Source organism: Mauremys mutica, chromosome 6, assembly GCF_020497125.1.
Source record: "Mauremys mutica isolate MM-2020 ecotype Southern chromosome 6, ASM2049712v1, whole genome shotgun sequence".
NCBI lineage: Eukaryota > Metazoa > Chordata > Testudines > Geoemydidae > Mauremys > Mauremys mutica.
Genome location: NC_059077.1, coordinates 115,450,521 through 115,467,814, shown reverse-complemented (window position 1 = coordinate 115,467,814; position 17,294 = coordinate 115,450,521). Strand labels below are relative to the sequence as shown.

Genomic DNA, 17,294 nt, shown 5'->3' with positions numbered 1-17,294 from the left:
GCTATCGATGACAGCGGTGGGGCGAGTAACACACTTGGCCATACCCAAGGAGGCAGATAAATTCCCCCTGCTCATCTGAATCCTTTGCAGTCGTCGCACAAGCGCTCAGGCGTGTATCGCAGAACCGGTGGCCGCTTCACCGCAGAGCACCTCTGGGCGCAACAAAGGCAGAGCCTGGTCCTGAGCGGGGTGAGGACCCCCACCCCCGTCTCTCTGCCCCTGAAAGGCAGGGGCATCACCGTGCCTGGCCCAGGGCGGAGCTGGGGCCATGAGGCCCCAGGGAGCTGCAAACAGGGCTGACGGGCATGGGGGGCAATTGCAGGCCTGGAGCTCAGGGGGCGCCACCAAAACGTGGTCTAAGTAATGGGCGGGGCCCCAGGTTTCCATTTCTTCACAGGCGCCTGTCAGCCCCACGGTGACACCCCCCGGCCCGTCTCCAGGGCCCCCGCGCTCCCTCACGGGGGTGGGGGGGTCACACCCTCGTCCCTGGGACAGGTGCCCGGCCCCTTGCTCCGCACGAGGCTGTTCCCTCAGGCCCGGCTCGGCTACGCGCCAGCCCAGGACAGGAACCAGCTACGGGAGCAGAGCCGGGAGCGCGCGCCCCCAGCACCGGGAGCGCGCAGTGCGCCTGCGCCGAGGGGGCGGGGAGAGGCGCGGAGGGGGCGGCTTCGCGCCCACATGACGCGGAAATGTTGCCAGCCTGTGTGGCGCGCGCTGAGCGGCCCCGCAAGGCACGTCGGGGGCGGGGCGAGGCAGGCGCGCGCCGGGGTGCACGCCTTGCGCCGGCGACGTCGGGCGATGGGTCCCGCCGCGCGCGCGCGCGCTCCCTCTCGGTGAGGTTGGGCCTGGGTGTGTCGCCCGCGGAGGGCCCCCCCGTTTCTCACCGTGACGCATGCGCAGAAGAGGCAGCCCCGCCTTCAGCCCTCCCTCCCTCCGTCCCTCGGCTCCTCTCCCATCCTTCTCGCGTTCCCCTCCCGTGCCACCCGCCGCCGCGCCGCTCTCCCCCCTCCCCCGGTCCCTCGCCGCTGCCTCCTGTCTGTGCCATGGATGGGTGAGTACCTGCCTGCCCCCCCCCGCCCCCCGGGGCGCGCCCCGCTCCTGCCGGCGCCCGCCCGCCCGCCGCTTCCAGCCGCGGCGCCTGTGGGGATGTGGCCGGGGAGCGGAGGGCTCCCCTTGGGGCCGGCGGGCGGGCGGGCTGACTCGCCGCCCCCGGGCTGGGGGGGGGGGCCCGCCCGGTGTCTGAGGAGGGTCGGGCCCTGGGGGTTCCCGGAGGGGGGCGAACCAGGCCCTCGAGCGCCGGCGGCGGCGGGGGAGGGGAGGGTCCAACTTTCCTCTTTGCTGACATCGGGTGAGGCTTGAACTCGGCCTGTCACCCGGCCGCCGCCGCCGCGGCCCCTCCTGCCCCGGGCGCGGGGCGGGCGGGGGTGGGGGGGAGTGAGTTTCGGTTGGCCGCGGGCGCGGCGGCCGCTGTGGTCGGCAAGGGGAAGTGCCGCGCACGGGAAGCTCCGGCTCTGTGGGGTGGCGGGTCCCCTCGCTCAGCGGCGGGGCGGAAAACAAGGCGAAGGGGAAGGAAGCGTGCGCCGCGCTAGGGGAGCCCGCCGCCCCGGACAGGCTGAACGGGGCGCTGGGAGGGAGGGGCGGTGTGTGGCGCGGAGCGGAGCGGAGCCTCCCAGGCGGCGGGTTATGGTCGGAGCCCATGGTCGTTTCACCGAGTATGGCTCAGGCGGCGTCCCTGCCTGGCCTTAGGTTAAAGCGTTGAATATAGTCTGAATTTCAGGGCAGGGTTTGTGATTTTGAGTTTTCTCTGGTGGAGGAGACTGCACCGTATGTTGATGTAAACAACCGTGGAGGAGACCTAAATCTGTCAAAGCTATCGTTTTGTTTTTATGCTGGTGTAGTTCCATTGACTTGAGCATAGTTACTCCTGATTTGCAGTGGTGAGCGGAGTGACTTTATATAATGTTTTTTTCCCCTGTCGAATAAGATTTCATGGTAGATTATACGAATGTTTTAAACGTTCACAACAATTAATTTGGACTCTTGCTGGATATATCACAGAGATGGACCTCTAAGTACCTTCTTGCCACTTCAGGTTAAACATAATGAAACAGACACGTGCTATTTTGAATTCACAATTCTGAATTGTGAAGTGACAATTTAATAAAATTCTTGAAGACTGTAATTCAAAGCTGCAATTTAAGTCTATACCTTCATGTTAGCAATTTATTTGTATGAAGCACGAAACTTCTGGATTCTGGAATGTTGAACTACAATCACTATATTACTGGAGCACAGTAGGAGTATTGCTGTTGAAAGTCATCTAAGTTCTGTGTTTGAATGAAGCATGACTGGTTCACCATATTATTACAAATTGCTCTCTAACCTTATGAATCTTAGTTATATACTTTAAATACCATTTAAAATAACTTGAAGGCCTTGCTCCTGCAAACACTTAAGGTGTACTTAACACTTTATGCAGTGAGTAGTCCTTTTGTCTTCAGTTGGACTACTCACATGCCTAATTAAGCACATGCATATACTGTATGTTCACAGAATTGGAGTATTAATATGTACATGTTTACAACAAATTTTAAAGGGAGGCTATTCAAAACCCAGTTTGTTTCAAAAATAAAATTTAAATTACTTGTGAGTTTCCTTGACAATATTGTTTTTTAAACCAAAAAAATGATTAAAAACTGGAGAAATATTTTGTATGATTATATTGAGTTTCCATAATCATATATGTATGTTGTAACAACAGTAGGAAGAAAAATGCTGTGGAAGTCTGACTTTAAGTACATGGTGTTACTTCAAAACCCAGTCTCATTCCTCTGTCAATTTAAAATCCAATCTGATTTTTTTTAACTTCAAGTACTTACAGGTGACCTAAGAATACTGAAACAAATTATGGACATACTATATCTGTACAGCACCTAACACAATGAAGCCTAAATTGGTCATAGTCTTCTAGTGCTACATAAATGATAATAATAGAGTTGGCAGTCTTCCAGAATAATGTTCTTTTGGAAAATGCTGATTCATCTAAAGCTACATGTTTTGCAGAAATGTGTGGGTTTTGACAACATACTGTTAAATGGAACTGAAGGTTTTAACCTTATTGGTACAGAAGTTATGATTTTCTTTTTTGAAAAAACATTTTCAAAATTATAAAAATTAGAAAAGTAAAACAGATATTCTGTTCTGATCAGAATGATTTTTTTTATTTTGTTTTAAAAGGAAACTTAGGGTTGGGTTTTTTTTTTGTTCTGTTCCAAAACAGATCCCACCCCCATCACAGAATTTCATATGAACAAAAATTCTGGGTTCCCACCTAGGTCTAGGCATTTTCTGTCTTTTTTTTTTTCCCCACTTTGTATAGTTAGTGTTTTCTCTATATAATCATTTCTTCCTGTTAGTTTAGATTTTAAGTCTGCAACAGGAAAGGGGGTGGGGGAATGGAAGTACTACTAGATAGTAGATGTAAATATCTGAAAATACTTTTAATTCAGTTTTAAGTGACTAGATTTCAAGTTGAACAGCATCCTTTCCTGTATATAAATAGTGAACAGTATACAAATTGTATAGGTTTGAATAATTCTTAATTATATTTGTGTAACTGTATTTGAAGCCTCTAATAAAGTGAAAAGATTTTGTTTTGCAGATGATAGTCTTTTATTACAGCCTTTAGAATAGTGTGTGACACACAGCATAGTTTCAGTAGCTAAGTACAGCTGGGCTAGTTAAAGGTGAATTACTTTTTTTGCACATCAGTTCCTGCTTTTGATAACCTCATTTATCTTTGGTAAAGGATCTTAGGGTTGTTAATATCTGCTTAGATTTTCAAAACTTAGATGACTTTGTTTCCAGTTTCTGGGTGCCCATTTGAAACTTGAAGGAAGTTTTATATTTAGTGGGCACCTACAAGCACTCTGAAAATTGGGCCCCTTTTGGGTTTCTCAGGTTGAAACCCCAAAATTGGTAGTTACTTTTGAAAACTTAAGCCTTCAAGAAAGGCATAATAAAAACTTAAAAATTTAAATAAATCCAGTGCTAGCCTGGTTTTAGTCTTAAATTCTTGAGAACGTATTTCATAACAAAAAAAATCTTAATTATATAAATCTTCAAAATGATTAAAATATTTTAAACATTGTTTGTTGAGAAAGAAGTTGCATGTTATATATTGAAGTTGTTATGCAAACTATACATACAGGAGGAACTTCATTTTTATGGCATACTAAGGTTAATTTATACCTAAAACCAATGGTTAGTGAATGCAAGGTTATACTAAATCAGAGAGGATTCATGTGTTCCTCTAAGGAGTTTGGAACTTGATTTTTGCAACATTGTTCTTATGCATGACAGCCTGAAGGAGTACCAGATTCCCTCTTTCATTGTCTCAGTGGAATGTAGTGAAGGGGAAATTGCATTTTAATTACTTTAGATCCAGTGGTGAGATTAAAAGAAAAATATAAATCACTTCAGCCATGATTGTGATTTTTTTGGTCTACCAAACACAATAGGAAAATACATATTTTTAAATAAGCTCAGTTGTTTCAACTAAAGTAATTGAGCTTATTTAAAAACATTGGAACAATACTGGAACAATAAAAATGAACCGAGTAAGCACAGTTATTAGGTATTCATTTACAAGATACATCCAGCCAGTTTGTTACTGGGTTCAGTCTCTAGCTGCAACTGCTTCCAGCTGAAAAGGTTATTGAACTCTGCCACACAGAATGTTCTAGCCTTAAAGGTGCAGTAATCTTTTGCTTACCATCAGGGGCGGCTCTAGGCACCAACAAACCAAGCACGTGCTTGGGGCAGCAGAATTCCAGAGGTGGCATTCCGGGTTGTGGGGGTTTTTTTGTGTTTGTTTTTTTTTGTCTGCTTCAGCAGCTGTGCTCTCCGAGGTTAGTTTTCTTTTTGTTTTTTTGCTTGGTGTGGCAAAAAACCTAGAGTCGGCCCTGCTCACCATAATTCTTAAGGCTTCATAGGCCACAACTTTTGTTTAGATTTATAATGCACTTCATCTTTATTTAAACAGTTTTTGTACCAATTTAACTGCATTTCTAAACCAGTATGCTTAAATAGTGCGAAAAAGTGTGTAAACAAGTCCTACTATGTAAAAGAGCACTTATCCCAAGCTCTGGATGTTCTTGACAAACTGTTAAATATTTTTAATACATAAACTTTGTCGCTTACTAACAACACACAAGCAACAACATGCATAAAACAGAAAATTAATAAACCACCACTAGTATTTCCTCAGCCATCTTCCAGCTCCCGGTGGGCCATGCAACATTCCATAAAGGTTAACAAACTGTGGCTGTTATGAACCTGTGTGGGATGGACTCTAACACATTGCTCTGCCAACAGTCTCCCTTGATCTCTTACACAGTTTGAGCTGTAGCTCAGGCACCTCCAGTGATTGCAAATGATTATAACCATATAAAATAATGTAGTGGTCTTCTGTGTGTTTGTTTTTGAACCAGATTCTCCTTTTTAAAGTAAGTCTATGCCATAATTACATCAGGATATGATAGAGTTGGATTTAATTGTGTAATGAAAATATGGCTAGAGCACAGTACTTGTAATTTTCTTACAGTGTACGCTGGATGATTCAACAATTGCACAATATATGTATCCTTGATTTCATTTTGTCTGTGTGACTGAAGTAAAAGATTGATAATTTTTTCTCAGCAAATTCATGATAAAGGATCAGGCATTTGAACACAGTTGTTGGTGCATGATTGATTTGAGTGTGCTGGAATTTAAAACTTTGCAGGGATAGCTTGTTAATTACAGGTGAACAGTCTCTTAGAGCCTTCAGCTTGTACTGAGGAGGAAAGAAGCTAATAGTTTAACTCTTGAGTATTTGAAAAATATAGCTCAGGAAATTGATTCTGTACAACGTAATGTTCATAATGGTCTCTTTCAGTCTTAAAAGGTGTGGCTGTAGATGCAGAAGTGTCCCTCAATACTCTTTTTTTCCCCATGCTATGAAAGGTCCCCTCTGACACACATCACAGCTGAATGTTTTTAGAGCATGGGTCATTGAGAACTAATAAAACATTGTTTAAATGTTCTTTATTCTGTTTTGGGTGCTCTTGTGTTCCACAAATGTCATTTTTCACAACACCTGAAGAAACTTATTTTTTTAAAATCCTGAACATGTGAAAATAAGAGTCCGCATTTTAATGAGCATGCAAATAAAATAATTTTCAACAGAAGTGGTATAGTAGCCAGGACATCAGGATGAAGGGGAAAAGAACAGTTTTCTTGGTTACTACTGTTAATCCAGTTTTCCCCAAACTTCCATCCCAAAAGCTGGTGGACTGAACACTCATCTATAAGTCAGTGGTGTAACCATTGATCTATCTGACTGCTCTGAGATTAATTTTCTTAGTCATATCACTTCATGTCACTTCAACTTTCTGCCATGCTTATTCATTCAAAGACATGATGCATGCACAATGGAATTTAGACTGATTAGGGAGGACAACTGGATCAAAAGAACACAGCTTTAATGTATTTAAAAAAAAAAGTGTTCACGCAATTGCCCAAGTCTATGGTATTGTCAATTCCTACTAAGACCCCACAATTTAACCAAAGCATTACTAATTTTTTATGTGTGTAGTGTACACAGTCACAAGAGTGATCCAAAACTAGTATAATATTCAGATAGGAGCAGCAAAGTTGTTGGACTTTCAAGTCTATTCCCAAAGCAGGATTCTTTCTAAGGGATCATTGATTGGTAACCACTTCATTGTCTTTAGATGGCGAATGTGCATATCATTGGTGGTCACTTGCAGGATGGTCTTGTGAAGGAATGAAATACAGCTCTTCCCCTTAGGCTGTAGGAGAGAGCTATACGGAGCTGTTCTGCTTCTCAAAAATATCTGGGGCAGAGTTTCCCTCTAAACCCTTGTTTGAATATCTTAACAACACCCAGGATGTGGGAGAACCTGGTTCAGTTCACTCTTCTCTTTGATATTTGGACAGGTATTTGTCACCTCAGGTGTGTCTGCCCTACCCATGGAACTAAAGAGTCAGTCTCTTTCTCTGGCACAATTTAATGATATCATTTATACAAACTGCAACAGCTTCAACAAGAGAGATTGAGACACCCACATTAGAATATCCCACAGTCCAGTGATATATAATCCTCTCAGCTGCAGGTTGAATGTGCTAGGGTACTGTGGATCCCCACGTGACACATCATCCGGTGTGCTAATGGTCCAATTGTTCTATCAGTGTCAAAATTAAGATTTAAATAGTTTTAAGTCAATAGCTTTACTCCAATTTTAGTCTTATAATTGCAGACAGCATTTAGATGAGAATTTGGCATGGATCTGTAGAATCCTTCCCTTGGTCAGTTGCCTACTTCATTCACTGCACAGTGACGGACATGTTCACCAAGTGAGGCTGGGGACCTGTGGAAGGACTAGATGATAATTATATGATTAGATTGTTCTCAATGTATATTCACCAAGAAGGAAAGTTATGGTTTCTTGAGTATGTTAAGGTTGCAAAGTAAAGCATTCAAACTTGTGTTTTGTTTTTTTTTGCAACTGCCTCTTTACAAATTTCTATTTTCTGCAGAATTTTGTAAATGTAGAACTAGTTGCAAGACCACTTTATAATGCTGTCATACACACAATATACACTTATTATGGCAAGGGTTTCTGCAGAAATTGGTATGTTTCAATATGCATCTTAAGCAAATACAGAAGTGGGCAGGATTTATTTAATACCTACCTGGATAAAAAGGTTTAAAAGTTTTTAGTTTCATCCAAAGTTCCATGTGCATACATAGGCACTAGATCCCTTTTTTCTTTTAGAAAACTGAGACTTTTTAATATTAGCTTTTATGTATATTAAAACATTATTTTAATAACTCTGTTTAGGTTAAAGGTACCTTATTAAAATAATACTAGATAGTACTTATCTTCATACAGTTACCAAAACTTAAAACTTTCTACTCAGTCTACTAAAACATTAGTGCCTTTTGGGGAGGAGCGGGGTGAGCATGTCCAAAAAAAAAAAAATGGGAAAATGCATTTTGGAAGAAAAGCTGGGCTGCAGAATCTGCAGACTGAAAGCATTCATTTAAATAAAATAGTAAGATTCTAGGCTTTATGGTTGCGAGGAAAACTTAAATATAAACAGATAATAGTGAATCAATATACTCTTCTTGAGACTCCAAGTAGCTTGAAACAATGAATTGTAGAGGTGGTGACACCTTTGTCCTCCATTCATTTCACTGGGATGTTGAGAACTCTAAAGCTTAGAGTTGCTACTAATACCAATATTAAGGCCAGGTCTACACCTAAAACTTAGCTTGACCTACCTACATAGTCCAGGGTGTAAAAAATTTACTCCCCTGTGCGATGTACAGTAGATAGATTTACCAAATCACCACTTTAGGCACAGTAGGTCAATGGAAATATTATTCTATTGATCTAGTTACAGCCTCTCAGAGAGGTGGGTTACCTACATTGATGGGAAGAAGCCCTTCCGTCAATGGAGGAAGCATCTAAACTACAGTGTTACAGCAGGACAGTTGCAGTAGTGTTGCTGAGCTGCTGTAGTTTAGACATATCCATAAGTATTTTTATTGCTGTTCATTTAAATGGGTGGAATGGGGTAGAGTATGGAAGCGTTTCCCACTGGGAATGGGAATTGGAAGTTGCTGCAGGAAAGGAAATACAGGAGAAGGAACAGAGGGAAAGTCAGGGAAGTGGTTGAAAAATGGAGAAAGGAGAACCAAAGGGAAGACAGGGCAAGAATTGAAGTGTCTTAAATGTAAGCATATTTTCCCCACTGAGTGAAGCTGGATGTAAGATAGCACTGAAGAAATAGTAACTGAACTTTTATCCAATATATAAAGGTCTCATATTCTACCATCCATCTTTATGCAGGTTTTTCATTGACATCAGTGGGACTGAAAGTAGCATATAGTCCTAAATTTATACCCCAGTCCAAAGTGTTGTGAACTCTCATGATTTTATTGCCACTCTTGCAACATTTGGTATCTTCTTAAAAGACTCAGATCCTGAAGTCATGTGGTTAGGTGAAAATCTAAGCTTTTGTTTATAAAAGTTCATTCCTGGCCCTTGTATTGCAGAGGAAAAGCTTAAAAATGTGAACCCTAAAGACTCAAAATCAGAAGGCATATACTCCCTCCCCATTTTTTATAATCTTCATGATTTTGCGGGCCTCATTTAACATTTTTGGCCACTTGGTGTTGACAATGCTGAAATCATAGTTAAAAAGTTGAATTCTTTCTACCGAATGAGTTTGATACCCCTAACCTAGTGTCTGGTGAAGCAGTTAAGGGTAGATAGGACAGATTTAATTGAGATGCTTTTGATAGTTTGACATACTTTCATGACATTTTTATGGATGTGTGGGAGGAAATGATCTTTTAAAATGTAACTTTCTCATTTCTGTAAAATCCATACGCACAAGCTCAATTTTGAAGAACTGTGGAAATTGGGGCTACAAAAATAGACTTGGTACATACCTGTAGTTCCAGGGGCAGGGGAGAGAGAAATGTTACTGTCCAGTGTTCCTTTTACTGTGTGTGTGTGTGTGTGTGTGTGAGAATTCTGTCAAAATGATAAAGTACATAATTGTATATGCCCCTTTTACAGTGACTGAGCGGAATTGCTATCACTTGTTGCTTCTACCAGCTAAAACTTTGCTTTATTTCATACTGTGCATTACTAGATTATCCAGTTTCCTTTGCAAAAAAACAAAATAAAACAAAACAAAAATCCACAACTCATCACATTCTTTCCTTTATAATTTATAACAATGTTTTTCTTTCTTTCTTTAACCTTATTTATCACTGCTTTTGAAATAACTTGCTCTCTAACTTTTTCCATTTTCTCTCTTCATTTTTTTTCATACAGTGTTGTTACAGATCTTATAGCAGTCGGTTTAAAGGTAGGAATCTTTTTCTGTCCTTTCATATGCACTTGTTATCCTTTTTATTTATAGCACTTTTATTTCTTGTTGATACCATATTGATGTTCATATCAATCATGTATTATTGTGCTATTTATGTCTTAGCAATGTTACTGTACCTTTATTTCAGCCTTTAATATTTTTTAAAAAACTGAGTGTTCAGCAGTCAATCTCCTGTCCTTTACAAGTCCACATGAGTTTTTCTGACCGAACTTTAAGAAATTTATTGACTGGAAATTGAATTTAGTGTTACAAATAGATATTGTTTATGAAGGGCACTAATAGCATGTACTCTGCAGTCAGGACCAGGGACATAGAAATGCCACTCTAACAAAATATAACGGGGACAGGGACATTTGGTGTCAATTGTTTTGCTTCTGTTAAGGTCCATTACGTACGTTTTCTGTCTGAGAATCTAGTTCTCAAGCCCACTTTACATTCAGATTTTGGGCACACTGTAGTAAGAAACTGGAGTCTTACAATTGTATTTAAAAATGCCAAATGTATTATTAACATTACTTATTTTTATTGTGGTAGTACCTAGTGGTCTCAGCCTCTTTGGGCTATACATCTGGTAGACTTGCCCGTAAATATTTATCGTTGTTGGCTTATTATACATTTATCAAGATTCATATTAGGGTGGTTGATTAATTGCAGTTAACTCATGTGATTAATTCAAATTAATCGCGATTAATCACACTGTTAAATTTCAATTGGTATTCTATTTTTATTAAATATTTTGGGATGTTTTTCTACATTTGCAAATATATTTCTGCTACAACACAGAATACAAAGTGTACAGTGCACTTACAAATGTAGATTTTTTTTTGGTTATATAACTGCACTCAAAAACAAAGCAATGTAAAACTTTAGAGCCTACAAGTCCACTCAGTCCTACTTCTTGTTCAGTCAGTTGCTAAGACAAACAAGTTTGTTTACGTTTAGAGGAGATACTGCTGTCTGCTTCTTATTTACAATGTCACCGGAAAGTAAGAACAGGCGTTCACATGGCACTTTTGTAGCCGGTGTTGCAAGGTATTTACATGCCAGATATGCTAAACATTGTGTGCCCCTTCGTGCTTCCGCCACCATTCCAGAGGACATGCTGATGATGATCATTTTAAAAAAAAATGCATTAATTAAATTTGTGACTGAACTCCTTGGGGGAGAATTGTATGTCTGTTTTACCTGTGTTCTGCGATATATTTAATGTTATAGCAATCTCGGATGATGACCCAGCACATGTTCATTTTAAGAACACTTTTTCACAGCAGATTTGACAAAACGCAAAGAAGGTACCAATGTGAGATTTCTAAAAATAGCTACAGCACTCGACCCAAGGTTTAAGAATCTGAAGTGCCTTCCAAAATCTGAGAGGGACGAGAGGTGTGGAGCATGCTTTCAGAAGTCTTAAAAGAGCAACACTCAGATGCGGAAACTACAGAACCCGAACCACCAAAAAAGAAAATCAACCTTCCACTGGTGGCATCTGACTTAGATTATGAACACCTGTATGAGCATGTGTTGGTCTGCTCTGCTTTGGATCGTTATCAATCAAAACTCATCAGCATGGATGCATATCCCCTGGAATGGTGGTTGAAGCATGAAGGGACATATGAATCTTCAGCGCATCTGGCATGAAAATATCTTGCAACGCTGGCTATAACAGTGCCATGAGAGTGCCTGATCTCACTTTCAGGTGATATTGTAAACAAGAGCGGGCAGAATTATCTCCTGCCAATTTTTACCAAATTTGTTTGCCTGAGCGATTGGCTGAAGTAGCATTGAGTGATCCTGTAGGCTATCAAGTTTTTATTTTTGAATGCAGTTTTTTTGTACATAGTTCTACATTTGCAAGTTCAACTTTCATGATAGATATTGTACTACAGTACTTGTATTAGGTGAATTGAAAAATACTATTTCTTGTGTTTTTTACAATGCAAATATTTGTAATAAAAAATAAATATATAGTGAGTACTGTATACTTTGTATCCTGTGTTGTAATTGAAATCAATATATTTGAAAATGTAGAAAACATCCAAAAATATTTAAATAAATGGTATTCTGTTTAACAGTGCGATTAATTGTAATAATTTTTTTAATCGCTTGACAGCCCTAATTTATAGGTAGACAGATTCGTGATTAAAATTAAGACTGCCTCACAGACTCTAAACATTTAAAGTCATGGTGGTGTACGCAAGATTTGACATTTTGGCATGTAAATATTTTTAGGCTTATGCACGATTTTCAAAGATCCAAGATTTGTGCTGGATTCTTCTTTTTCTCCTCAGTCTGTTTTGGCACTGTTGGCACAGATACTCTTAACCTGAGCAGTCGAAGCCTCTCAGCTTCTTTGTTAGACGGAATCTCCTTTGTTTTCCTTACCTGACTTTCCCTGGTGCAGTTGATTCCTCTGCTTGCCCCATCAACACAACTGGTGCCATTAACACTCTGTGGCCATTGTGGCTCCATCGATACACTCTTTAGTCACACCAGCACTGCCAGCTCTGCTAATCCAACATAATCCATGAGTGTAACGCACCTGAGGCCGTAACTTTTCACATGTTCTGCTGCTATCCTGATTCTTCCAGCATCAATAATGTACATGGCACTGTTGATACAGTCTGTGGGCTTACTCGCACCACTAGTGCTGATGACTTTGTCTGCCTTTTGATCATCCCAAACATTGCCTGCTTTGATTCTTGTCTGTGTCTTGTGTCCAAACATTCTGGAACCCCAGTGGGAACTGCTCCTCCCTATTCTGAGGATGTTTGTTTTTTCTTCGAACTCAGAGAGTAGCCTGTTTCTCCTTCCAGTTCCTTTAGATCACCCTACAGGTCGTCTTCAAATACCAAGCTTAAAGACCAAGATTGGTTCCCTACAGGAATTTTCAACTTGAGTCACCCACCATCGATGTCTCAGATTCTTTTCCTCCATGGCCTTATTGGTCTTGGGCTACCCTGAGAGATTCTAGATTTAACTCCTGCACTACAGAAGTTTCTCAGCATCTTCCTGCCATCCTGCAACCTGATGTCATGGATTCTATGGAGGAAGGACGTTCCTCTTCAAGTCTCTGCCACTTTGCTGGATAAAGTGGTAACTCCAGAGTAGGCTGCGTCTCAGAGGAGTCCCAGAGGACTCCAGAGTTTTTTCAGATCCTAGTGAAGATGGTTATCTTATTTTAGGTGTCCAGGTGGAGATTGTGCAGAAGAACTGCATGCTTTCCTGGACGTCTTACAGATACCTGTTCCAGGAATGGGTTGCCCTTCCTATCAGTGAACCTTTACTAGACTCGGTGAAGGCTCAGGCAGACTTCGGCCTCTCTACCTCCTCTAGCTAGGGTAGACAGAAGGTACCAAGTCCCTCAACAAGACTTCGGTTATTTCTTCACTCTCCCAGCTCCTGATTCCTTGGTGGTTGCAACCACTAACAAATGATTTTGCCAATCCCAAGCTAAGACCATCCCAAAGATAAGTAATTAAAGAGACTTTATCTGTATGGGTGTAAGGCTTATTTCACTGCCATGCTTAAAATGAGAGTTGCCACTTATCAGGTTCTTTTATCTAAATATAATTGTTAACTTCTTGGCCAGCTCTAAGGTGGCGTTTTTGGTGGCAATTACTTATGGAAGGAGGGTTTCAGAGCTTCAGGCTCTCCTAGCCATCCCTCCTTCCATGGCCTTTCATAAGGACAAGGTGTTAGGCTAGTGGCTCTCAACCTTCCAGCTTACTGTATCCCTTTCAGGAGTCTGATTTGTCTTGCATACTTCAAATTTCTCCTCACTTAAAAACTGCTTGCTTACAAAATCAGACATAAAAATGCAATAGTGTGTCACAGGATTACTTACTTTTCTCATTTTTACCATACCATTATAAAATCAATTATAAAATAAAAACAATTCACTGTATAGTATAGAGCAGTATTAAGTCATCGTGTGACATTTTAATTTGTACTGTCTTCACTAGTGCTTTTTGTTGTAAAACTAAGCAAATATCTAGATGAGTTGATGTACCACTTGGAAGACCTCTGGGTATGCGTACCCCTGGTTGAGAACCCCTGCCCTAGGCTCACACTACCTTAGGCATAAACTTAGGATGTTGCCTTTCTTCTAAACCAAACCATTAACTTTCTGATGTTTTCCCCAAAGCCCCATATATGTAAGAATCACCTCCATATTTTGGATGTTCATAGAGCCCTGGTGTTTTACTTGGACCATACAAAACCCTTTAGATCTTTCCCCAAACCTTGTGTCTTATGCTGAAAGAGCTAAGGGTCAACCAATGTCATCTCAGCAAATCTCACTGGGCTTCTGACTCTCTCAAATTCTGCCACGAGCTTTCTGAAGTGTCTCTTCTATCAAGGAAAAACAGCTCACTCCACCAGAACTTAGTGCACCACTTCAACTTTCCTGAGCAATGTTCCAACAGTGGATATATGCAAGGAAACAACAGTCATCTGTGTGTACCTTCTCTACTCCTTATACCATCACTCAGTCCTCTCTTGATGATGCCAGTTCTGGCAAGTTGGTGTTGCCGTCTGTCCTCAGATGATCCGAAGTCCCTCTGTCTGTGAATGAACTGCTGATGTCACCTACAGTGAAGTGTGTGTGTGTGCACAATCTAACTTCAGTGAACACAGAGAACAGTTGATCTCCATCCTCTTTATAACAGCCCTTAACATATTGAAGACTTGCATTCCAATGCAGTCAACTTTTCTCAAGACTAAACGTGCCCAATTTTTAAATCTTTCCTCATAGGTCAGGCTTTCTAAACCTTTTATCGTTCTTGTTGCTCTCCTCTGGAATCTCTTCAGTTTATCGACATCTTAATGTGTGGTGCCCAAAACTGGACTAATCATTCCAGTTGAAGCCTCACCACTGCTGAGTAGAGTGGGACAACTACATCCCATATTTTACATATGGTAATCCTGTTAATAGAACCCAGAATATTAGCCTTTTTTACAGTTGCATCACATGGTTGACTCATCGTCAATTTGTGATCCGCTATAACCCCCAGATCCTTTTCTGCGATGCTGCCTGGCTTGTCCAGTTCTGCCCTCTCTTCCACCTATGCTCTTTCAATGAGGCAAAATTTGCTTCAAGACATTGTAAATTTAATCTCTTACCATTTTAGACGCTGCATGTTATCCGCCTCCCCCCCCCCAAAAGTAGATCATTCAAAACTGGTGGTTTGGTCTGATTCATTTGGAAGCTAAAAAATACATTCAGGATTTATGTTCAATGATTTAACCAGTGTAAGAATAATTTAGGATTCCTATTATGTGACTACAAATCACTTTTGAAATTATCTAGTATTTTGCCTAGAAGGAGGATGTGTGGAAAAAGAGTTTAGTTAAAGAGACTTTATCTGTATGGGTGTAAGAGTTTATGGACCTTCATTCATTTGTAATTACAATCTGTGAATGATATTCCAAGACCTAATGAAGGCATGCAGCCTGAAAAAGGCTTCTGGATGAGCAACCCACTGAGCCTCACTGCTAGAGCTCAGGTCTACTTACAAACCCAACCCCTTCAACATATAGGAAAGAGTATTACTCAACATTACACCTGCAGGTTCAGGAGGCCAAACAGCCACTCTCCAATAAATATAACCACTATCATGGTAGTGAAATAAGAAAAGGTCTGCTTCTTTGCCTTTTGACTTTTTTTTTTCTGTTGGTGGCATCCCACTGTCTGCCAACCAGTAAGTTATGACACAGACTTTTTGTTCAAGTTCAGTTTTTTTCTAGCTATGCAGATTTCTCTTGCTTTGTTTAGATTAGCTGCTCAGAATATTTTCTGTTTTTATATTGTTTGATATTGGCTTCCTATTTTTAAGTAGAAGTAGTTTGAATAACTTATGATTCTTAAATGAACTATGTAATGTCTTACCAATCTATTCATGAATCACTGTAGGATTGTGGACTTAGTATTTAAGAAGCTGGAATTACAGTGATCATTCTCTTAGGTATCATTTGAGCCTTTATCTCTTAGAAATGTATTGTTGGTAATCATTTTGAATATGAAGAATTAAAGATCCAGGCCCTGATGGCTATTTTTCTCCTAAGCCACATTTCCTACCATGGGAAGCTAGGTTCTGTGGATTGAGGACTCTTAATTACTGTTTCTAGACTGTAATTTATGGGAAAAAAAATATTTTCAGATAAATTCTGCTCATCTTGTGTAAGTGGATACAACCTTATATACAAACAATTTATGACCTTGTGGGTGTCTCTTATCTCATAGTCCTGAAACATGTTCCACCAGGCCAAAAACAATGTTTGAGGAATGTGTCTATCTCAGAGGTATGCAAGGTTGTTACTTGGAGTCAGTTTGAGCATTTATGCAGCATTATTCTCTAGACTTGGCAACTAGATATGCATCCAGTTTGGGAGAATAGTCTGTCAATTTTCAACTAGCTCTTTACAGGCCCATGCTACTGGAGTTAATCTCCCCAAAGTGGGAAGCCTCCTTGACAGCTCCAAAGAACTAGATATGGAAGATAACTTTAGTACTCCCTCAATTTTAAATTTGCCTCTGTAGTAGTGAGTGGGAGACTCTTACTGAAAAGAATGTGGGGCTGTTCTCTCAAATAAAATTTTTCTTTCAATTTTTGTCCCAGTTTTGGTCAGTTCAGTCTTGGAGAAACTATTTAATTTCCTTACTACATTAAAGAAACAACTGCAGAATCCAGGCCTCTCTGCTTTTGTTTTCTCCCAGTATGCTAACCTTGGACTATGTTGCAGAAAGTCATGGGGGAAGAAGAGAGGAAAACATAACTTTTTACAGATGACACCTTTTTTGTTTGTTTTTGTTTTGTTTAATATGTGGGTATTTCTTGTATCACATACAGTAGGGTAATGAATTTATATGGATTTACTAGGAAAAAAGCCAACATTGGAGACTGGCAAACAATTGGAAATTTGCAGAATATCGAGAAAAGCTATTTAGTTTGTGGAGAGAGAGGAAATAACTGCTGAAATGTAGGTTTCCATGGTTTTTGGAACCAAAGACAACCAAATAAATACAGTGCGTTTTTGATTCACCATAATAAAATATAGGAAATATCTACGTTTTTTTTTCCTCTTTAAAATTGTATAATACTTCCATCAGTCTTGCAGAACTGTCAAGGGAGCTTATCAGCATGGGGAGAAATCTAATTCACCTTTACTTGCATATGAAAATGACAATCCCTACTCTATAAAATCATGCACATATTAAGTGTGCAAACATTCATCTGGACACACACACTATGTGCCTCTTTCTTATCCTCTTCAATCTGATCAAGTCAGTGACACTCTGACAAGACCCATTTGTATTGTTG

At 40.6% G+C, this 17,294-nt stretch overlaps 1 protein-coding gene across 2 annotated transcripts in view; it reads left to right on the top strand.

The window, feature by feature from the left end:
- The first annotated feature begins 921 nt into the window (after positions 1-921).
- The window catches only part of PTBP3 (polypyrimidine tract binding protein 3), a 106,951-nt gene continuing 90,578 nt past the window's right edge, over positions 922-17,294 (top strand). Inside the window, exons 1-2 of one of the 2 annotated variants that reach the window (XM_045020780.1) lie at positions 975-1,051; positions 9,918-9,951. In XM_045020780.1, coding sequence (XP_044876715.1) covers positions 1,044-1,051; positions 9,918-9,951 — 42 coding nt within the window. In that variant the 5' untranslated portion in view covers positions 975-1,043. Of the gene's footprint in view, positions 1,052-9,917; positions 9,952-17,294 lie in introns of both variants that reach the window. The other variant, XM_045020781.1, reaches the window with a different exon arrangement.